The 23,423-nt window shown below is 52.4% G+C and overlaps 1 protein-coding gene across 1 annotated transcript in view; it reads left to right on the top strand.

Annotated features, from left to right (window-relative positions):
• ITGA1 (integrin subunit alpha 1) overlaps nucleotides 1–23,423 on the top strand; it is a 118,724-nt gene that overhangs the window by 42,679 nt on the left and 52,622 nt on the right. Inside the window, exons 2-7 of the mRNA XM_070411758.1 lie at nucleotides 2,625–2,745; nucleotides 10,630–10,742; nucleotides 13,844–13,932; nucleotides 14,294–14,405; nucleotides 15,324–15,451; nucleotides 22,764–22,912. Of these exons, the coding sequence (XP_070267859.1) occupies nucleotides 2,625–2,745; nucleotides 10,630–10,742; nucleotides 13,844–13,932; nucleotides 14,294–14,405; nucleotides 15,324–15,451; nucleotides 22,764–22,912 (712 nt within the window). The remainder of the gene's footprint in view (nucleotides 1–2,624; nucleotides 2,746–10,629; nucleotides 10,743–13,843; nucleotides 13,933–14,293; nucleotides 14,406–15,323; nucleotides 15,452–22,763; nucleotides 22,913–23,423) is intronic.

Below are 23,423 nucleotides of genomic sequence, written 5' to 3'. Positions count from 1 at the left end.
TGGCTATTCGGCACGCCAATCTGGATGTCACTGGGTCAGAATTGGGGCCCACCCTGGGAGAGACGGGCTTCGTCACCGAGAAGGGAGCCATCAGACAGGCGCAGTGACGTTTCTGGCGACTCGGAGGATGGGGCGGAGGGAGGCGCTCCCTGCACCGCGAGTCGCTGCCCCTGGCGATGCCCAGGCTTTGGCCCCTCATTCGGCTCTTCCCGCCGGTCCCAGCCTCCCGCACTGCGAGGCCACAGATGACTCAAGCCTCCCGGCCCCGTGGAGGCTTCCGTTGACCTGGGTTGTGTTATGTTGATTAATCTGAGCAACTCAACAGCACTGAGTCACAGGAAGTCTGTGATGGGGCTCAGATGCCCACTGCTGACGTCCTGTCTGCCACCAGCACAGCTGGGCCTGGACACACCCCCGCCCTCCGAGTCCAGTTTGCTACAGAGAGTATGACCGCTGTCCTGCCCCACCCACACTGAGCGGCCAGCTCAGTGCCGTTATTTACATGAAGTTCGCAGGCAGAAAACCCCGCTCGGCTGCTGGCCATCCCGTGGGAAAGGGGCAGGAAATGTACATACCTCGGCCTGTCTCCCGCCCACCGTCTGCACCCACCCCCCTCCCCCCCAGCCAAGCGCCCCGAGGCCTCCCTACCACACTTGTCTTGTGCTCCGTCTTCTTACTTGCAGAGACTGTCCCAGACCCTGGGGACCTCACTGCCAAGTCCCATCTCCCCTCAAAGACCCAGCTTGAAAGTGTCCGTCTCCGTCAAACCTTCCGAAGCAAGATGAGGCGGCTCCCAGGTTCCCCGCGGTTCCCTGGCCCCGTCCCCCTTCGGGGCGCCAGCGTTCACGCCCCGAGGGTGTCCCTGCGCCTCTGGGTGCCAGGAGCTCGGCTATTCTGAGAGGGAAGCAGAAAGATGAGTCAGCGAACCCCTGCCTGTAAGACTTTTCTCGTCGTAGCTGCAGAGAACACATGGATGGTCACCAGATGGGAGGGCGGGTGGGAGCGGTGAGAACAGTTGCTGGATTAGAAAGTGCAAATTGTCAGTTCTAAGAATAGTCACGGGGCATGCAGACCAGCAGCCGGAACACAGTCACTATCGGGGTAGTAATTAGGTGTGGCGCCAGGTGGGTCCTGGATGTCAGGTGATCACTTCATAAGTCAGAGCGATGTCTAATCGTACGGCGTCCACCTGAAGCGGATGTGATAGTGTACGTCAACTGCACTCAAAAAATAAATGTAAAAATTAAAAATAAAGACTTTTCCAATCTAGGAAACAAAATGTAAATAGTGTTTGATAATTATCTCTGTGAGAGGCTTTTTAAAGTCAAAGAGGAGGGGTTAGTGGTTGAACGATGATTTTCAGGTGGGAGACCAGGGAAGTCTATAAGCCGGTACACACACTTATCTGTTTTCTCACAAATAGATACACATCACTTTCTTCTTTTAAGAACAAAATTCTATGTACCAAAGAAACACCTTGTATCGTTACCAGGATTTAAAGATGATGAATTAGACCATAGAATGAACTAGAGCCTGGACTTAGACTTCATTTGTGGAAGGGTTTGCAGTGGGTGAGGGGGGAGCATTGTTCAGGGCACCTGTAGCTATTTTGTGCTTTTAGCAAAGGAGTGTGGGTGTAGCGGCTCTGACTGTACCACTTGCTGCTCTGATTCTGTGCGGGAGGGTCTCGGAGAAGAATTCCGAGTTACACCGGAAGGAATCCTCGGCCACTTCACAGACACTGTGAAGGCCAGCACCATGCAGAACCCTTGTGGAGAGAATCTCACGCATAAAGGGTTTCCCTGACCTGAACTACAAGGGCCTGGCGGAGGCTCCCCCGCAGTGAACGCCTAGTGTGCTCAGGCGTCGCCTAAACTCTAGATGTGCCACCCGATGTGTCCACAGCGGCCCGTGGGGCACCCAGCCCCCACTGTGAGGAGCCCAGTGCACCAGCTGCGCGTCCACCCACAGCGTCACCGGGAGAAGGAAGCAGCGAACCGCAGGCCTGCACAGGAGGCCACCTCTGGGTGAACCTCCTGGCCTTCCCTGGGAGAACACTTCCTCTCCCGACGGTTTAGCTGGCGATGCGAGCCTCCTGTGTGGTCAGACGGGAGCATGGAGCTGTGCGCATCTCCCTGGCGCCCTGGGTGCTGGGGGCTCGCTCTGTGGAAACCCCGTGTCCCCGCAGGAGCCCACTGTGAGCCGCCTTTCTGCTCGCTTCCCCGCAGGTTGTAAACTCTCAACCTCTGGGAGTGATCAGATGCTAAACTACTGTGGGGTTTTGCTTGAATGTCAGTGTGTGTACTCTTCAAAGCCATTGTGTTGATTTCTGGTCAGTAGCACAGTTCATATATCATAGACCTTTCTTTTTCGTATATGTATATTTTTTAATTGATTTCAGAGAGGGAGAGAGAGAAACATCAATGATGAGAGAGAATCATTGACTGGCTGCCTCCTGCACAACCCACACTGAGGCTCGAGCCCGACCTGCTGGTTCCTAGGTCGGCGCTCACCCGCGGAGCCCGGCCAGCCGGGCCCGCAGACCTTTCTTGGATCCCTCCATCTTTGAGCCGTTGCTCTCGCTCATAGAGCCCTGTGTCACCCGACTGTTTTCCCTCCCACAGTTGTTCTCCGCCTCTGCGTGGCCTTCAACGTGGACGTGAAGAATTCGCTGACCTTCAGCGGCCCCGTGGAGGACCTGTTCGGTTACACTGTGCAGCAGTACGAAAACGAGGAAGGCAAATGGTAAGCCAGGCGCGGTGGGGTGTAGTCGTGGAGTTTCCCAACAAGGTCATGAACGCTGTCACTGGGCTCCAGGTGGATGACAGAGATTCGGCAGAATGACCGGCTGACAGCCGAGATGCAGTCGGTCACCTGGTGATGGAAACTGACGGAGTGAAACAGGAAAACGGTCTTGGCGACATTAAAGGAAGTGAGGTGATCGGTTTTTTTTCCTCTTAGAGAGGGAGGGAGAGAGAAAGAACAAGGAGCTCCGCGGGGGGGAAAGTCCTTGTCCAAACAGTCTTCGTCCCGCAGCGATGTGGTTATGGCGAGAGCACTGTTATTGTCCCCTTTGGAGGCGCTGGCACTCAGCAGAGAGACTGGGGGGCAGGTGAGGTGCTGCCCTTGAAGGGTGAACGTTGCTTCCACGGTGGAATATCGGGCTTACGTTTGGGCGCTTTCCGGAACTGCTGAGTTTGGTCTACGAATTGTAGTGAGCCTTCCTGAGTTTCTGTCACATACTTTTAAACACAGGAATATTGGTGGCGTGCACTTCAGGTAGGATTTGTAGGCCCTTTTTAAAATTAGGTCCCTTTCAGATGTGCAGCATCATCATGCAACGTCTGTAAACACCACAGAATGATCGCCTCCCCCCTCCCCCGGCCGGGGTGGCTCAGGGCGTTGGGTGTTGTCCTTGCACCCGGAGGTGGCCGGTTCTATTCCTAGTCGGGGCCCAGGCCCAGGGTGCGGGCTGAATCCCCAGTCGGGGAGCCTGCTGGAGGCAGCCAATCGATGTTGCACTCTCCCAACAACGTTCCTCTCTCTCCCTCTCTCTCTAAAGAGAAAAAAAATGATCACCTGCCAAAGTCTAGTTACCGTCCATGGCCATGCAGTTGACCCCACACCCCTGGGCCCACCCCAATCCTCTGCCCCTCTGGTAACCACAGGCATGTTCTCCTTGTCCTGCTCTTATCACAGAATAATAATGAATAATCATAATAATAACAATAACAATAATAACTAAAGAGGGCAGGAGGAAACCTTTAGAGGTGATGGACATGTTTACGGCATAGACTGTGATGGTTTTATCCCCAAACTCGTCCAGTTGTGTACATTAAAATTATACAGCTTTGTATATTTATTCTTATTTCAGTAAAGTGCTTCTAAAAAAATAAAATAAAAAGTTACTCCCCCAGGGAGATGGAATCACTTAGGGCCAGAGCTGAAAATACAACTCCGGCCTCTCCGCGCCCAGCCTGGTGCTTTTTCTCCAGTAAAACTACATTGAAAAGCGACTGTGGACAACACTGTCTTTGCAGCACCGCACGCTCCTTATTGATGCGCGGGAGGCTTTGTGAGCACCTGACTGTGTATGGGTGTCAGATACTTTAATTCCACTGCGACATTCCATGTTTGCAATGTTTTTATGGGGGAAAAAGGTGTGAAAAGACAGGGCAACAAAAACAGTGTGGGCAACTGAGCTTAAAAGTGAGCACACGACACACTTCTCAGGGCCCAGGCCTCCAGGGTGCCATGGTGGCCGCATATTGTTCCGGAGAGACCCGGGCACGGGTGGTGACGCAAAATACATGTCAGAAACATGTTTGCGTGCTCTGTGTCTATAGAACCTAGAGGACGTACTTGAAGAAACGGGCTGGAAGAGAACTGACAGATCTGGGGGAACACAGATTCCGTTATTTTTCTCCAGAGGCGAGCGCCTTCGTAAATCATATTTACGTGTTCTGGGCGTTCATCAACCTCGGATTTCTTTTAAATCATCCTGCCCCGTCTTCCATCTTGGCCGAACTGGCCTGGAGAAGGAGCCCTCGCTGCCCGGTACTTGTGGTCTGTGTGTGAGCGAAGCTTGGCTTTTCTTATTTAGAAAGAACTGGAAGTGAACAGAACAGGCCGGTGCCGTTCCCGGTGGGAGTTTATGGGGAGTGTGACGTCCCTCCCACTTTGGCCCCGGACCCGCGCTTCTCGGCACAGAACGCGCTGCATCTCTGTCTCTGATGGAGACCAGCTGCGGCTCCTTAGGCGGGTGAGAGCCGAACCCGCGAGGATCGCACTGCGGTGCCCAGGAAAGTCCCCAAGCGCAGGATTGGTTAACAACGTGCTTGGACGAGAAGAAACTGACATGTGCTGAGCACTGGAAGCCTCACATTCTGGGAGAATCACAGGTCCGGCCGGCTGGGCAGCCACGGGCGCTGGTGCAGGCCCTCCCTCCTCTGGCTTCGAGCCCCCAGCAGGTGCACCCCCCTTCTCGTTGCCGCTCCCCCAGCCTCCCTGAGGGCGCCGTGACCTCACCCTCATGGCCTGGATTCTCGCAGTCGGTTTTTATGACACGAATGCAATCCTCGGCCCTGTGTCCATCTCAGACCCCGCTGACCTCGTGCCTGCGCCCCAGGACGCTGCTGTCGGCCAGGTAAGGGCGCCAGAGGGCTCAGGTGACTGAGTCCTGTGTCCCAGGCACCCATGTTTTAAATAAAGCCCAATCCAGCTTGGGGTACACAGACTTTATTTTTATTTTTTTCTAATCCTCACCTAAGGGCATGTTCTATTAACTTTTAGAGAGAAAGGAAGGGAGAGGGGGAGAGAGAGAAACATACATGTGAGAGAGAAACAGCGATTGGTTGCCTCCTGTACACACCCCGACCGGGGATCGAACCCGCAACCTGGGCATTGCCCTGGCTGGGAATCGAACCCGAGACCTTCCGGTGCACCGGGCGCCGCGCAGCCGAGCCACTCCGGCCCCAGCTAAAAGGACTCTTCAGAGGTGCCAGCAAATGCGCTCTTCCATGTGAGCACATGCTTCTTTCACGTGGCTTACAGCACCTTTTGGCGGTGACGTTTTCTCTTTGCCAAGCTTGTCACTTGTTCTGATCACCTCTTCCCCGCTCCGCCTGTCCTGACCGCCAGCACAGCAGCCACTGGGCACTGCCCGGCTCCCCCTGGAGGACCAAACACTCCATTTACTCGCTACCACCTGGCAGGCAGGGGCTGGGCATCGGGCAGTGACGTGGCTTGGACATCGGAGAGGGTTAGGGGAAGGAGTGTTCACGAAATAATGTGAACACGAGATAACGATCTCCAGGATCAATTTTTTACAGAGAAAATGACCGTAAACATGACATGCGGGAGTCAGAGACCAGCTACTCTGCAAATAAACAGAACGGTCACTATGACGCTTATGATCAGCCAGCATGTCTCAGTTTACCACCTTTTATTGGAGCTCCTTGGGTGTTTTTCTAGAGATTAGATCTAGAATGTTCTGTAATTTAATCTGCTGACAAACCATTGTAATAAATCAGAGTTGATCATGTCGAATTCCTTTTTGAGAGCTTCAGCGGTAACCACCACGCCTCCGGGAGGAAACCTCAAGCTCTTAGACTACAGAACACTCAGCATCAGAACACTCAGCATCAGAGCACTCAGCATCAGAGCACTCAGCATCAGAACACTCAGCAGCAGAGCACTCAGCATCAGAGCACTCAGCATCAGAACACTCAGCATCAGAACACTCAGCAGCAGAGCACTCAGCATCAGAGCACTCAGCATCTGAACACTCAGCATCAGAGCACTCAGCATCAGAACACTCAGCATCAGAGCACTCAGCATCTGAACACTCAGCATCAGAGCACTCAGCATCAGAGCACTCAGCATCTGAACACTCAGCATCAGAGCACTCAGCATCAGAACACTCAGCATCAGAGCACTCAGCATCTGAACACTCAGCATCAGAGCACTCAGCATCTGAACACTCAGCATCAGAGCACTCGGCATCAGAGCACTCGGCATCAGAACACTCAGCATCTGAACACTCAGCATCAGAGCACTCAGCATCAGAACACTCAGCATCTGAACACTCAGCATCTGAACACTCAGCATCAGAGCACTCGGCATCAGAGCACTCGGCATCAGAGCACTCAGCATCTGAACACTCAGCATCAGAGCACTCAGCATCAGAACACTCAGCATCAGAGCACTCAGCATGAGAGCACTCAGCATCTGAAAACTCAGCATCAGAGCACTCAGCATCAGAACACTCAGCATCAGAACACTCAGCATCAGAACACTCAGCATCTGAACATTCAGGATCAGAACACTCGGCATCTGAACACTCGGCATCAGAGCACTCAGCATCAGAACACTCAGCATCTGAACACTCAGCATCTGAACACTCAGCATCAGAACACTCAGCATCAGAGCACTCGGCATCAGAGCACTCAGCATCAGAGCACTCAGCATCAGAACACTCAGCATCTGAACACTCAGCATCAGAGCACTCAGCATCTGAACACTCAGCATCTGAACACTCAGCATCAGAGCACTCAGCATCAGAACACTCAGCATCAGAGCACTCAGCATCAGAACACTCAGCATCAGAACACTCAGCATCAGAACACTCAGCATCTGAACATTCAGGATCAGAACACTCGGCATCTGAACACTCGGCATCAGAGCACTCAGCATCTGAACACTCAGCATCTGAACATTCAGGATCAGAACACTCGGCATCTGAACACTCAGCATCAGAGCACTCAGCATCAGAACACTCAGCATCTGAACCCACTCACCTTTCAGACCAGCGTCAGCTCCAGCTACAGGAGTTCCTTGAACTTGTCAAAAGAGCCGTGTTCTCTTTCGCTTCTGAGACTTTGCTGAAGTTCAGGCCTAGTCAGGGCTGTGCAGTGGGTGTATAGTTCTGCTTCCCCTCTAAGTTTAAACAACCTGAAAATTGAGTTTTATCCAAGATGCCAAGCCTGTCGAATGTTCTTCATAAACACTAGTCCATCTCTTGTAGCCTCAACTTAGAGACTTTTTAACTGTAAAAGTAATGTAATCAATCATATTATAATGGGCTGTGAAAGTATTGGGGGGAGAAAACCTAACCATAACCTTCTCGATATCATTTATGTTTTTAGTGAGTTCCCTTTTAATCTATGTTTTATATGGACATAGCTGTTCCATCATCTGAAAAAAAGATTATAATAATAATAAAAACTAACATGTAGATAGCACATCCTATGGGCAAAATACCTTTCTAGGCATTTTACATACATTAGCATTTTATTTTCATGGTGAGCCTGTGAGGTAGCTACTCTTATTGTTCCCATTTTACAGATGAAGAAAACAAGGCACCAACCATACAGCTGAGTAAATGTTAAAGCCATGGTTTGAACTCATGAAGTCCAACATCGAAGCTCCTGCTATATTTCATATATATACACACACACACACACATATATTATCTTTATATACAAAAGGCTAATATGCAAAGTGTCCCTTCGACCGGGAGACCAGCAGTTTGATTGCTCACTCTGACGTGCGCTGACCACCAGGGGGCAGCGCAGAGCGAAGGAAGGCCCCAGCTGGCAGCTGGAAGGCCCCGATCGGCCCTGATCACCAGCCAGGCCTAGGGACCCTACCCGTGCACAAATTTTGTGCACCGGGCCTCTAGTATGCTATATATAATGTAATATGTTACATTACATACTACATGGAAAGTACTTAGACCAGCGTCTGGACCGTGGCATGAAGCCATTAAATGCTAGCGATGATCAACATGGCTGTTGTAAGGACTGCACTGAATGTAACTTGTTACACTTCACTTTAAGTCTTAGGTTATCACTAAATGAGGTAGGTTTACCTTACATTCGGTCAAAAGTAATTTTTGATCCCATCAAGCTACCTTATTACCCATTATTATTATTTTTTTAATCCTCACCAGAGGATATTTTTCCATTGATTTTCAGAGAGAATGGAAGAGAGAAAGAGAGAAATATCGATGTGAGAGAAACACATCGATTGGTTGCCTCCTGCACGCGCCCCATCCAGGACTTAGGCCAGGGAAGAGCCTGCAACCAGGTATATGCCCTTGACCAGAATCGAGCCCGAGACCCTTTGGTCTGCAGGCCAACGCTCTATCCACTGAGCCACACTGGCTAGGGCTTATTACCTATTATTTTTTATGACTGCACAACATCCTATAGAATGACCCTCAATAATTAATTCATTGTGGCTGTTGGTTGTTTTAGTCTTTTTTATTGTAGACAACACTTTGAGCATTATCTTTATGCATTACACTTTCCCCCTTAATTTATGTCATTTTTTTAAAGGACAAACCCCCAGAAGTAAGGATTATGTACTAAAGGGCTTGAGCATTATCATGCTTATTTATTCTTATCAGAAATGCCTTTGCAAAGGCCTTGTATCATAACTATGTTTTAGGGAGTCTGTTCAACAATTCAGTATTTACAGTATGAACTTCTTTCCGTTAATACTAGCTTCTCCCAAAGGGCCTGTGCAAAATAAATCCCATCCCTTTTCAATATGACAGACTTTCAAATATTTAAATTTTTAAAATGTTTGCCTTATCCACCCACACCCCTTCCTACCCTCTCAGCTCCCCTTCTGACAGATTATACCCTGATCGTCCCCCCACTCCTGCAAGCCGCTCTGGTCTGACCCAGTCCCCAGCCTGCAGCCTGAGTCACAGTCTCCCAGGACATTCCATGGGCCTCGGTCCCTGTGAACTTGGAGATTCCTGACAGGGCCGGGCAGCAGAGCAGGCGGGTTATCACTTCCTCCACCGACCCCGACCGGGGCATCTATTTCCAGCAACACAGCCTCGGGTCACATTCACATTTTTGGCACGAAAAGCCGCTGCTGGCTCATGGGTTCTTTCTGTCACCGAAACCCCCTCTGGTGTTCCCACGAGGACTGTTCCGTCAGGTTTCCCACATCCTGTGCGGATGGCGACGATTGTGTGCAGTTGAGTGACGTTATTGACATAGGTTTTCACATAAACTTTAACTAGTTTGTTTAAGTTTCCTTTCCCAGGATGTTGCGATACTTCCAAATGCCCAAATGGGCATATCGATGTACTGGACGAGGGCCTTTATGCTCTCTGAGTCTTCGTTCAGACAGGAACAAAGATACAGGCTGAGACCCCCGAGCGCAGCCGTTGGCACAGGACAGGAGTCCCCTGGCTACCAGCGGTCAGCGTCTGTGGACAGTGCTTCACCAGCAAAGAATCCGCAGCTGCGAAGTCCCCCCAATGCCGTAACAATCAGCCACATTCACCCGCCCCACTTCTGAAGACATCTAGGAGACCCGTGTAATGGCTCGCTGGGACTCAAATGCATCATGATTATATTGTGTCCATTAATTTTTATCTGAGTGATTTTTTAATCATCTAAAAAGACATAAATGATTTTTACCCGGGTCTCATAGCTGTCCTTGTTTTCTAAGTACTCACAGACCAGCACAGACTACTATTACATCTATGCTGGGCCAATGTCTGCGGTTCCTAACGTCTCTATTAGATTCTCATCCTGGTGAGAAAAGCTCATCTGTACTTCCATGTGTCTTTTATAAACTGACACAGCAGCAGGCTGAACCAATACTTATCATTTCAGCCCCCAAATAAAAAATATGATAAGTCATCTATATAATAAAAGCCTAAGCAACCATTACGCAGAATGACGAGAATGACCGGTCGCTATGATGCGCACTGACCACCAGGGGGCAGACGCTCAACGCAGGAGCAGGCCTAAGCCAGCAGGCAGACATCCCCTAAGGGGTCCTGGATGCAAAAGGGTGCAGGCCAGGCTGAGGGACACCCCTCCAGTGCACAAATTTGTGTACCGAGCCTCTAGTATCAAATAAAATGAAATATTCTGAGCCCTCTCGCCTGGGAACTTTCTGGGTCCTGTGATTCAGATCCGCCTGTAGGGTGGAGAAGACGCTCTGCTCACTTCGGATGACATGGAACTGACCCTGGAGGAGGGCTCTCTGGTGATGTCTGTGGGAGCTGCTCTCGGTTGTCTTAGAAGAGTCACAGGACAACTACCATAAAGTGTTTCTTGTTCTTCAGAAGGGTTCATTGAGTTGCTTACCTTCCAGGGTGCTCATCGGCTCCCCGCTGGTTGGCCAGCCCAAGAACAGGACGGGCGACGTCTACAAGTGTCCCGTGGGGAGGGGAGAGGCACTGCCCTGCGTAAAGCTGGATCTACCAGGTACGTCAAGTCCGAGTGGCAAAGTCCGGTCCTAAAGGCCGCCCCATGTTCTAACTGCAAATAAATGTCAACCAACCCAAGAAAATATTCAAAGTGCCCTATACACTTCCTTCCGTTCTTATCAGCCAACTTTAGGTAAGATGGCATTTTGACCCCCTGGGCCCTTCATTTGCTGTAGAAATTCACTGGAGGCTAACCACAGGTCTAGAAGGTCTTACTAGTGCTGTTGCATGCGACTGCCTCCATTGTTCAGCATCCTTTGTGAACCAGTGGTGACATGAACAACTGTTCAGATAAACCCACCCACCCCCTTTCCTCCAAAAAATCCAACCTAGCTTTTGTGTTTTACACGAAACTAGCGCAAGAGGAATTGCAATAGGTGAGTCAAACTCGTGAAAGGGAAGAGCACAAGGTATGTTTCAATGGAAGCGGAGGTATTTGGTAGAAACATCACTGTCGCTAGAACGTGACTAGGAAGTTCCTGCGAGGACTCTCCAGGAATTAGAAACGTCGGTGTGCTATGTAACATGAGGTCCATGGGAGTGACTCATAACCCGCAGGGTCACTTCAGATACTGTCCTTCCAGCCCTCCCTTTAAACACTTCCTAGTCGTTTGCTTATTGTAAACATGTTTTCCTTTGCAGTCATGAGCGTAGTTGTAATCGCTGCTTTAATACCCGTTTCTGGCCATTCCAGCGTCTGGAATATCTCAGCTTTTTCCCCATTGATTCTCTTTCCCTTGCGGCCGGGTCACCCTTTTCTGCTTCTTCCTGTGCTTGGGCTTGTGTCCGGGGCTGTCCTTGGAGCTACAGGTGTGGGGACCGGGTGCTACATGCCGTTGAATAGTCCCAGCAGAAGGTTTCCTTGGCTGGACTCAGGTTCCAGGCCGGGCTGCACGCACACAGCTCCAGTCAATACGTGTGTACATCCTTCGTGGCTCTGCTCTCCAAGATACCCCCTCGCTTCACAGGTGCTGCCATTGCCCCAATTTCTGTCCTTTTCCAAGACGGAAAGCCGGAAAGAGTTCTGTTTGAGGTTTAGCCACTGACTAGGGCCTTCCCTGAGGGGAAACAAATCAACACAAAGACAGGAAACTCACCCACTGCTCCGTCTTCTGACACATACCCATCCCTCTGAGTCTGCCCGCTCTCAGTCTCGCCTCTCCCCACAGATGACTGTCTCTGCACCGTATCTCCTTGTCCTAGAGCAGGGGTCCTCAAACTACGGCCCGCGGGCCACATGCAAATACAAATATTATATTTGTTCCCGTTTTGTTTTTTTACTTCAAAATAAGATATGTGCAGTGTGCATAGGAATTTGTTCATAGTTTTTTTTTAAACTATAGTCCGGCCCTCCAACGGTCTGAGAGACAGTGAACTGGCCCCCCTGTTTAAAAAGTTTGAGGACCCCTGTCCTAGAGGCTCTCGGTCTCTCCTCTCCCCACAGATGCCTGTCTCTGCACCGTGTCTCCTTGTCCTAGAGGCGGCAGCTGTGATGTGTAGACTTTACTCCGACAGGAGCGGCTCCTCCATCGCTGGCCCCGGGAGCGGAGTTTCAGTGTTGGCTGGAGGCTCCAGCTGAGTCCAGTGGGGAGGGGTGGGGACTGGGTGAAAGGAGGCGAAGGGATTAGTCAAAGAACATATATGCGTGGCCCATGGACACGGACTAGTGTGGTGAAGGCAGGGTGGGTGGAGGTGGATAAAGGGGGGAGGTGGGGGGCATGTGTAATAGTGTCACCGATGGCAAGAAAATGCTTACAATAAACATTTTTAAAAAGAGAACAGTAGGAGCGCTTCTGCTGTGGCCCCATCCCAGGGAGGCTCGCCCTGGCCCACCCAGCATCACACCTCGAACCCAGATCGTTCGAGTCCAAGGGAGACTACGCCCACTTCCCGGTGCTTCCAGAGCCAGGCAGACTGAGCTCTCCACAGAGGCCTTGTTCCGATGCCGACAGGACGTGGCCATTCAGGCATCCGCTCCCCTTGCCTCCCTCAGTCCATTTATAGCCGGGCCTGAGGGAGGGAAGATTCCAGCAGGAGCGGAGCCAACCCTGCCAGGACGTCCGTGCACTCGGGGCTGGGGAGACCCTTTGGCGTTTCCTGTCCGATCTTTTTGGTTTTTCAAGGTGAAGAAGTAGAAATTCTTGCCAATTTTTTTTTATTTTATTATTTTTTAATTTTTTAAAAAAATTTTGTTTTATTGCTTAAAGTATTACAAAGAGTATTACATATGTCTCCTTTTTCCCCCCTTCTTGACATTCCCCCGGCCTCCCCTACCCCCCAGTGTCTTCTGTCCATTGGTTATGCTTATATGCATGCATACAAGTCCTTCGGTTGATCTCTTACCCCGCCTCCTGCCCCCCAACCCTCCCCGGCCTTCCCACTGTAGTTTGATAGTCTGTTCCAGGCTGCTCTGCCTCTGTATCTATTTTTGTTCATCAGTTTATAATGGTCTTTATTATCCATAAATGAGTGAGATCATGTGGTATTTTTCTTTCATAGTCTTGCCAATTTTTTTGCCAGTCGGCACATTTTAGGACCCAACCTTCCTACTTGCAATGTCAAAGGTCGTTCCTTCATTGTGTCCTCTTTTTAAATCCAAACTTCCCGAGCCCGGCTCTAATCCTGCTATAGTTTCCTCTGAAACCTCAGGATGTCCCCGGGACGCTAAGACGAATGGTCAGAAAGTTTGTATTTGAGTTTTCTCTCCTGGTCTGCTCGCCTGTGTCTTCTTCTTGCCAGAAACGCCATGTCTCATCATTAGCCACGTGTCACATGCGGACATAACATGTCAGAAAAGTGTGAGAGTTACATCGTGTCCGCAGTGTCAGGAGGCCGACATTTTCCTGTTTGAATTAGCCACACTCTGTGAGAGGCAGTCCCACGTCTGCGGCCTCCGCGCTCTGCGTCCTTTCACAGTTCAGCGGAACTATTGGGGACGATGGGCCAGCACAGCTTCTGGGACGGGAGCCATGTCCGGAGCCTTCACGCGCTCCCTGGGTTCCTGGGAGACCGGTCAGCTGGACGAAGAGCAGCGTGTGCTGTGATGGGCGCGCGGCACAGAGCATGTTTTAACAAGACAAACGTCTGTTCTGTTTCCAGTCAACACATCGATCCCCAACGTCACGGAGGTGAAGGAGAACATGACCTTCGGAGCCACATTGGTCACCAACCCGAAGGGGGGGTTCCTGGTAAGAAAGCCCGGCGTGATGCTCGCCCAGTGATGGCGAACCTATGACACTCGTGTCGGAGGTGACACGCAAACTCATTTTTTGGGTTGATTTTTCTTTGTCATTTAAATGGCATTTAAATATATAAAATAAATATCAAAAATGTAAGTCGTTGTTTTACTATGGTTGCAAAGATCAAACAATTTCTCTATGTGACACGGCACCAGAGTGAAGTTAGGGTTTTTCAAAATGCCGACACGCCGAGCTCAGAAGGTTCACCATCGCTGTAGCTAGTCCCCGGCCTGGGAAGGCTGCCGCGGTCCAGTCACGTCGACGCGGCGATGTGTAACCTTATGCTTTCTCACTGTTTCATGTTCCCAAGGCGTGCGGGCCCCTCTACGCCTACCGATGCGGCCACCTGCACTACACGACCGGCATCTGCTCTGACGTCAGCCCCTCGTTCCAGGTGGTGAACTCCATCGCCCCTGTGCAAGGTACAGCGGCACCTGCTCTCTGTGTCTGAACGGGACAGTGTGCGCGCAGGAGCGGGCCTCAGAGCCTGAGCTGACTGCTCCGCTACCAGCATGACCAAGTTAGGGAAAGGCTGGCTCTGCCAATAGGTAGCCAAACCTCACGGCTATTTTGGGGACTGATATTAGTGTAAACACCCCTCCACAGAATGGTGCTTAGACACCCCGGCGGGAGCTGTCAGGTTGGTTTACGTAAAGGGCGAGCCTGTTGGAGGCTGGTGGCCTCCTGTGAAACATGCCCAGAATGAGAGCTGTCGTAAAGGGTGTCCCAAAATTCACGCAAGATTTGGATTTTGTGTGAGCATTAACAACAACAACAACAACAAATAAAAGCCTAATTTTACTTCGTTTATTGAATCAGATTCTAATATCTGTTGCCCTTTGATTTCAATCCCTTCCATTTGATAAGCATTACCAAGTACCAACGATGGCCCAGGAGCAGGGACAATGAAGACCAATGAAGACCACAGCTTTGTGTATGTGCCAGCAAAGCCGTGGAGGCCATTTACCCGATGTGCTATTCCATACATAACCCTATACCGTATACAAGAATCAATAAAAATGTACAATTTTTCATTATAAACCTGTATTTTCTATCAAAATTACTTCTTGCGTGAATTTTGGGACACACTTTATAAAACTCCCACTGGGGCAGGCTCAGCCATGCCCACGCGGTGTTAGAAGGTCAGGGGGAGAGGAGCTTTGCCTGGTCAGACCTCCGACCCCGTGGTGACGGAATGCAATGGGCGCCACTTCTGCTTTTCTAACTGTTGTTTCTGGTCTGAAAGCCACGCGTGCGCCCTGTAAAACATCAGTGAGGCCTGGGCGCCCCCTCGGCCAGGAGCCCTCCTGCCTGAGGCGCATGCGCTGCCTGTCTTGCAGAGTGCGGCACGCAGCTGGACATCGTCATCGTGCTGGACGGCTCCAACAGCATCTACCCCTGGGACAGCGTCACCGCCTTCCTCAACAACCTGCTGGAGCGCATGGACATCGGCCCCAAGCAGACGCAGGTGCGGCGGGGCGGGTGCACCCCCACACACTTGTCAGCACACACGACACACAGATGTCCCCAGAAAGACGGAGGCGGAAGGTGGCGAGCTAGCCTCAGCCCTCCCCGGGGACGCCACGTGGCTGTCCCCAGCGAGCAGGCGCCTGGGGCTGGTGAGGGGGAGCCTGTGTGTGCTCTTCAGGAGGACGGAGAACTCGAATCGGTGAAATCACTCAAAGAAAATGGCATTTTTGTTGGTGGGTGTGGCTCAGGGGTTGAGCGTTGACCTATGAACTAGGACAGTGATGGCGAACCTATGACTCGCGTGTCAGAGGTGACACACGAACTCATTTTTTGGGTTGATTTTTCTTTGTTAAATGGCATTTAAATATATAAAATAAATATCAAAAATATAAGTCTTTGTTTTACTATGGTTGCAAAGTTCAAAAAATTTCTCTATGTGACACGGCACCAGAGTGAAGTTAGGGTTTTTCAAAATGCTGACACGCCGAGCTCTAAAGGTTCGCCATCACTGAATTGGGAGGTCAGGGTTCGATTACCAGTCAGGACACAGACCCGGGTTGTGGGCTCCGTCCCCATTGTGGGCGTGCAGGAGGCAGCCGATCCATGATTCCCTCTCATCATTGATGTTTCTCTCTCTCTCTTTCTCCCTCTCCCTTCCTCTCTGACATCAATTTTTTTTAAGAAAAGAAAAAAATGACGTTTTCACATCAAAAAGCGTTCCTTTTCTTAGATGCAGGTTTCTGCTCTGCGTTGAGCTTCCCCGTCAGCCACCCGGGGCTGGCAAGGCTGGTGAGCCTGTTCATGGGGGTGGCAGGCTGCTCTGAGCCCCTTCGGATCTGTGACCCGCTCCTCCCCTGGTCCGCACAGGCCTTATTTCGGGTCCCGAGGACTCGCTTCCCTGGGCCTGTCCCTGCTGGGTCCGTGGCTGTCCCGGAGCCGTGACCACAGAGCAGAAACGTTAGCGCTTGTGTAGCCAGGACTCTGGGGGCATGGAGGGGCCGCGAGAGGCTGCTGCCTGGTGCGGGTTCGGCTTGCTGACCGCGGACCATCAGCCCGAGGGCAGCCCAGCGCCCTCCTTCCCGAGGCCCCGCTTCTGCCAAGGCGCACAGCACCCCTGCCGCCTGGAACGCTGGACTGCGGGTCTCCAGTCCATTCCTTCCGGGGTCCTCACCCTCCCTGGGCCAGTGGCTGCCCCCACTGGGAGCCCCGAGCTCCCTCCCTGCATGGTCGTCCTGAAATCAGTGGCTGGACCCCCGCTCTCCCCTCTCTCCCCTCCCCACACCCCCCTCCTCCCTCCCCTACTTCACCCACCCGTTTACCTTCCTGGCCAGGCCTTTCTTCCCAAACCTGATCATAGTCTTGAGACATTTGTAGATTTCTAATATTTTTGGTCATTGGAACATTTGATTTTACGTTTAAGTCCCTTTATCTGTTTTGCTGTAAAGCATGAATTGTGGGCAGCTCTGTGCAGAAGCCAGTGCAGCGCAGCCCCCTATGTGGTTGCTGCCCCACCTCAGGGGGAGAGTCCACAGGACTCAGAGCTGTGGGCCCCTCTTCTGCGGGCAGGGCCGGCGCTGGCCGTGCAGAGGGACACATCACCCATCACCCCCGCCTCCGTGCTCGGCCCTGCGCGGTCTCCTGTTCCTAGCGGTCAGGGCTGCACGGAGCGCTGCATGTTGCAGGAGACGCACAGAGCAGCCATTCTCCCTCCCACGGAGGAATCCGGGGTGGGCTCCGGTCCCGCCTTTCCTGGCAGGAACAACGCCTTCATTCAGAGGGATCCGGAGCCCGGGGCCAGGGCCACCCGCGAGGCCAGGGCTGGGCTGACCCCCAGGCAGACAGTCAAGTCCCAGACCCGGGCTCCCGACCCCTTTCCACAGAGAGGGAGACCCCAGGTGCCACTCGCACCCCCAGTTTGCCCAGGGCACCTGCTCCCTAAAGAGCAGGGCACTGGGCGGGTCGCTGGGTCTGTGCCTCCTGGGAGCTCAGCTGCTCGTGCGGCATTCATTCCATTTTCCCCTCCCCAAGGGGTTCCCCTGCAGCCGCGCTGGGGGCCTCGGATGATCATGGAGAATGGGATGCTCCTGTGTGATGCCGTGTTTCTCCTGCCGTGGCTCACAGCTCTCCTTCAGAACCCCAGGGTGCTGGGACCGTCCCCGACCTCTAGCACTGGGAGCTCGGAGGGTGGGCGTGGGGCCTGCATTTTAAGTAAAGAATCCACATAGTTCTCACACAGGCTAATGTGGGAGAAACACTGGGCTAGTGCAGTATTATTACACTAGAGGCCCGGTGCACGAAATCCGTGCAAGTGTGGGCCTTCCTTCCCCCAGCTGCCGGCACCGGCTTCCCTCTGGCACCAGGGACCTAGGCTTCCCTCGAAACCTCAGCTTCGTCTGGAAGGTCGTCTGCAAGGATGTCTGGTCTAATTAGCATATTACTCTTTTATTATTATAGATTGTGTTTGCAGGCAGGTGTGTGTGTGGGGGGGGAGGGGGTTTCAACTGAAGCCCCCAATCCTGCCCTGAGATGGGCAGTAGCTTCTGGAATTTCTCCTCCCCTCTACCCTCCCACCTCCATGTCCGACAGGGGCAGGCACAGAGCTGTGCGGGGCCCAGAGGGGAGGGGAGAGCTGGGTGAGGCCTCCCGGATTCTCGCTCATGTCAGGGGTGGGAAGGCTTGGAAGGAGTGACAGGCTTTGGGAAGCGGGTTTCCCTGCAGAAGGAGCCTGTGGGAAGTTCGCTGGGAGGTGCCGTGAGCTTGGATATGTGTTGGGAGTTGGGGTGCATGGGACTGCGGCTGCCTCCTGCGTCGGAGCAGAGGAGCCACGCTGGGGCCGGGTCATCGGTGTGAAGAATGCATGTTGCCCGGGGTCAGCGCGGAGTCCTGCCAGGTCCTGTCCACAGGCCCCTGCAGGGAGGACGGAAGGGACCCTGTCTATAGGCCCCTGTGCACAGGCCCCTGCAGGGTGGGCGGAGGGGACCCTGTCAGGTCCTGTCCACAGGCCCCTGCAGGGAGGATGGAAGGGACCCTGTCAGGTCCTGTCCACAGGCCCCTGCAGGGTGGACGGAGGGGACCCTGTCTATAGGCCCCTGTGCACAGGCCCCTGCAGGGATCATGGAGGGGATCCTCTCAGGCCCTGTGCACAGGCCCCTGCAGGGTGGACGGAGGGGACCCTGTCTATAGGCCCCTGTGCACAGGCCCCTGCAGGGATCATGGAGGGGATCCTCTCAGGCCCTGTGCACAGGCCCTGCAGGGTGGGCGGAGGGGATCCTCTCAGGCCCTGTGCACAGGCCCCCACAGAGAGGACTGCCAGGCACTCAGTCTCTTCCATCCTCTGGGGAAAGTGGCCCTGGCAGTGCAGGGCCTTCACCTGAAAACAGTGGCGGGTGGGTCCTTAGAAGCAACGTCTATAGCAACAGTGAGGGCCTAGGCCTTACGAGTTCTCTTACATCTTAATATTTACAAAGAAGCTTATAGAGGTGAGATAGCTGTTAAGGTAGATAGATGATTGATAGATAGATAGATAGATAGATAGATAGATAGATAATAGATAGATAGGATGGGGATGGATGGATAGATAGGATGGATGGATAGATAGGATGGATGGGGATAGATAGATAGATAGATAGATGGAATAGATGGATGGGTAGATGGATGTGGATGGATGGACGGATAGATAGATAGATAGATAGATAGATAGATAGATAGATAGATAGGATGGGGATGGATGGATAGATAGGATGGATGGAAAGATAGATAGGATGGATGGGGATGGATGGATAGATAGGATGGGTGGGTAGATAGATAGATAGATAGATGGAATAGATGGATGGGTAGATGGATGGATGGATGGATGTGGATGGATAGATAGATAGATAGATAGATAGAAAGAAAGAAAAACAAATGTGATGTGAAGCTCTGGTCTCTGACTTCCCAGGTATTAAACGTTTTTGCTCTTCCTGGTGTGAAGAGAACTTGTCCAGATAACCCCATAGTTCACAGCAGGTTCTGTGAGACATAGAAGAGTGTCCTGACTATAAAATATCAGGGCATTTGCAGCCCTGTTTAGTTGGCGTGACGTCCACCTCTTCTCACAGGAACTCCTCACTGTGTGTCTGTCTTTCCCGGAGGAGTTCTCAGCTCATGGGTAGAGTCTGACTGAACTCAGTCCATGCGAGTGAGGTGCGCTCACTGGTAAGAAGTAGTGGGACTGTTGGGCGGGGCCAAGCTCAAGGTGCGGGTCCGAACTTTGAAGAGAGACCGGTCCACAGGTGGCGGATTCTTGTTGGGCCACATTGAGGGTCACAGGAGCAAACCCGGCGAAGGAGATGTTTAGTTGGAAGTTAGCCAGGTGAGTTAATGGAGGAAAAAAAGGCTAAAGGAGTTCAATGTTTGTGAGTAAATGATTATGCTGACAGACCATGGAATCTGGGGTAGGTGGAGAAAGAAAAATAAAGGTAGGATCTGTGAATTGGAAGTCAAGGAGTGAATCAGACACACTAAGTAAATAAGCAAAAGTTAGGGGTCAGGGAGAAGAACTGGAAACTGAGGCACAGCAGTGTTTCCCAATGACAAGGTCATTGATACGACCTTGGAGGTGAGCAAGAGGAAAAGATTGCTGAGCTGAGGACGTCGAAGAAATGAGAGACTTCGGCGTTAGATTCATCCAGGGAGTAACACATCCAAGAATCAAGAGAAGAGTTGACAGTTTTCCAGTTTCTTTAACCTCCTGCCTAATCAAATGAAAACAAAGGGAAATAAAAACAAGGCCGGCTCTGCGAGATGTGCCGAATGGGTGAGCAACTAACTTCCCTGCAGCGTTTATTTCCCTGGGTGCCAGGGCCAGGCATAGTGATTGTCCAAATAACAAAATCATTGCACGTTTATTTATACTGAATATTGACAAGGACAATGTCAAACCTACAAGACTTCCCTTAATAATAACTCCATGGCCCCCTGGATCACCCATGAATAGCTGTGTCATTGGGAAGAGAATTTAATTCTCTGTAGAGAATGGTGGGTGGCATTTCATTCTAAGTGAAGAAGAGAGCCTGCAATGGAGGGATGGGTGTGTACTCATCACTTCATTTGTGTGTGTCATTGGTCGGCTGTACAAAGGGGCATCCGGTCATCTTTATCCCACCCTTCCTGCCCTCTCACAGCGGGAATGAGTTTTTTAAACTCGTTTCCTTATGTAGAAAATGCGGAGGTAATTTCCGTCACCCTGATTTAAATAAATTAGGACAGAGCATTTTTTAAGAAACAGTAACAATACAGGAGGGGACTCTTCTCTAGGCGAGGCAGCACAATCGCCCCGAGACGCCCGGCACACTCCGCCAAGCAGCCCAGGGACAATACGGTTCTTTCAAATTGGAGAGTCTCTCATTTGCTTCTGCAAATGCCAGAGTCCGCTTTTGGTTTCCAGAAAGACGTACTATGGAATTATAGCTATAAATCAGACTAACGATGTAGGAGCCTACAGTTTCTGAGGACCGTGGTGTCAGCTGGGGGCGCCGGAGAGGCGGTGCTCACCCTCTGGGCCGCTTGGAGGTAGGACTGGCTCTCAGGCAAGTACCAGGGGCGACTCTACCAGTGGGCACACTGGGTGCTGCCTCGCGAAGAAAGTCGCCTGGCCTCCACGCCATCCCCCGCCCAGCCTCCTCCGCGTCCATCCCCTGCCCGGCCTCTGCATCCATCCCCTGGCCGGCCTCCGCGTCCATCCCCTGCCCGGCCTCTGCATCCATCCCCTGGCCGGCCTCCGCGTCCATCCCCTGGCCAGCCTCCTCCGCATCCATCCCCTGCCCGGCCTCCGCGTCCATCCCCTGCCCGGCCTCTGCATCCATCCCCTGCCCGGCCTCCTCCGCGTCCATCCCCTGCCCGGCCTCCTCCGCGACCATCCCCTGGCCGGCCTCCTCCGCATCCATCCCCTGGCCAGCCTCCTCCGCGTCCATCCCCTGCCCGGCCTCCTCCGCGTCCATCCCCTGCCCGGCCTCCTCCGCGTCCATCCCCTGCCCGGGAGATTCGGTGCCAGGATTCCTGCGTGAAAAAGACATCTGTTTGGGGGAAAGAGTTTTCCGAGTCCCTGATTTGGGGTAGAAAGTTAAAGAACAGGTATCTTCAGGCACAGTTCTTGTGTGGATTGGCTTATTGGTTCACACCCACCTCTGAAGGAGGGTGTGAAAATGGAACAGGGGGAATGGGCATCTCGGGGGGAGAGAGGATCACGGATTGTCAGGGACACTGACTCTGGGACATGTTACCTTTCCTGTCTTCTTACGTGGCTCTGCCTATAGTACCCAATTTGTGATTAAGAGGGAAAGGAAGGAGGAAGTGCCCAGCGGTGTGGCTCAGTGGTTGAGCATTGACCTGTGAACCAGGAGGTCAGGGTTTGATTCTGGTCAAGGGCACATGCCCAGGTTGCGAGCTTGATCTCCAATAGGAGGCGTGCAGGACGCAGCTGATCAATGATTTCCTCTCATCAATGATGTTTCTATCTCCCTCTCCCTCTCCCTTCCTCTCTGAAATCAATAAAAATAGATTTCTTTAAATTATTTAAAACACAATGAAGGAGGAAGGCAGGGAGAGTGGGAAGACAGGAGCAAAAGGGGGTGGGAGAAGGGCTGAGCCAGGTGCATCCCTCACACAGTGACCCCTGCTTGCGCGTCGAGCCTTCTCTAGCTCCCCTCTGCCAGCAGTCCTGGTCCAGTGTCACCGACTGTCTTCCTGCTCTTGGGACAGTACCTCCCTCTTCCCCATCTCAGCTCCTCGAGTCCACAGTTCCCTCCTTGGACCCCATCCTCCCTCCCAGCCTCCACCCCAGACAGGCCTCTGTCCCCATAGCACCCAGTAAGGTCTCTTCCCTGAGCCCCATTTTAAATCAGGGCCCGAGGTTGAACTTGCTAATAACAGCTTTTCCGTTACAGACCTTGTCATGGTTTGCAGTTGGGCGTGTGTTTGAGCGATTGTGTGTTGGGTCTCTGTCTTGTAGCCTATAAGCTCCAGGGGAGCGAAGGCAAAGCCTGGGGGGGGGGGGGGTGTCCCAGTGTAGCCTGTGGCCCACTCGTGTCTGCAGTGAAAACTGCCAGAGGGACAGACCGACCATTTGAGTTGACTAACGGCACCTTCATGTTCTCTGGGCTCTGGCTGCCCGTAAAGAGTAATGTTACTGCTGTCGAAGTAGGAGGAGGTGTGTTCTCTAGATTCTCACACTCGCTGAGACGCAGATGGGTCACCCCTCACATCCATGTTGAACCTGCACGAAGTTGGGCCTGGGCCCGCTGCGGACCGCTGACTCACGGCTGGTCTTTCAGGTGGGGATCGTGCAGTACGGAGAGAACGTGACCCACGAGTTCAACCTCAACACCTACTCCTCCACGGAGGACGTGCTCCTCGCTGCCAACAGAATCGTCCAGAGAGGCGGCCGCCAGACCATGACCGCCCTCGGGATCGACACAGCCAGGTACGCGGCCACCGAACCCGCCAAGCCAGCGTCTCCGGCCTGGCCATTCGCAGCGCGCAGCGAGCACTCACCTTGGTGGTACGGAAAGCCATCTTGTTTAAAGCTGGATGCGGCCAGTGAGCTCGCAGTTCCAGAATCAGGTTTTTCTATAATACAGTCTCTCTTCTTCTCTTTCCGTTTATTCCAAGGGTTAAATCAATGGAAAATCGATCAAAAACCCTGTAGTCTATGGCAGTGGTCAGCAAACTGCGGCTCGCGAGCCCACATGCGGCTCTTTGGCCCCTTGAGTGTGGCTCTTCCACAAAATACCACGTGCGGGCGAGAATGTACAGTGTGATTGAAACTTCGTGGCCCATGCGCAGAAGTCGGTATTTTGTGGAAGAGTCACACTCAAGGGGCCAAAGAGCCGCATGTGGCTCTCGAGCCGCAGTTTGCCGACCACTGGTCTACGGCATCGTGCTCTTGGGCACTAAGGCATAACAGGAGGGACTTATCTTTCCCTCTAGTCTTT

This window comes from Myotis yumanensis, unplaced genomic scaffold (genome assembly GCF_028538775.1).
Source record: "Myotis yumanensis isolate MYYU_CA2020_CCGP unplaced genomic scaffold, mMyoYum1.0.hap1 SCAF_4, whole genome shotgun sequence".
Classification (NCBI taxonomy): domain Eukaryota; kingdom Metazoa; phylum Chordata; class Mammalia; order Chiroptera; family Vespertilionidae; genus Myotis; species Myotis yumanensis.
This window is presented reverse-complemented; position numbering and strand designations above follow the sequence as displayed.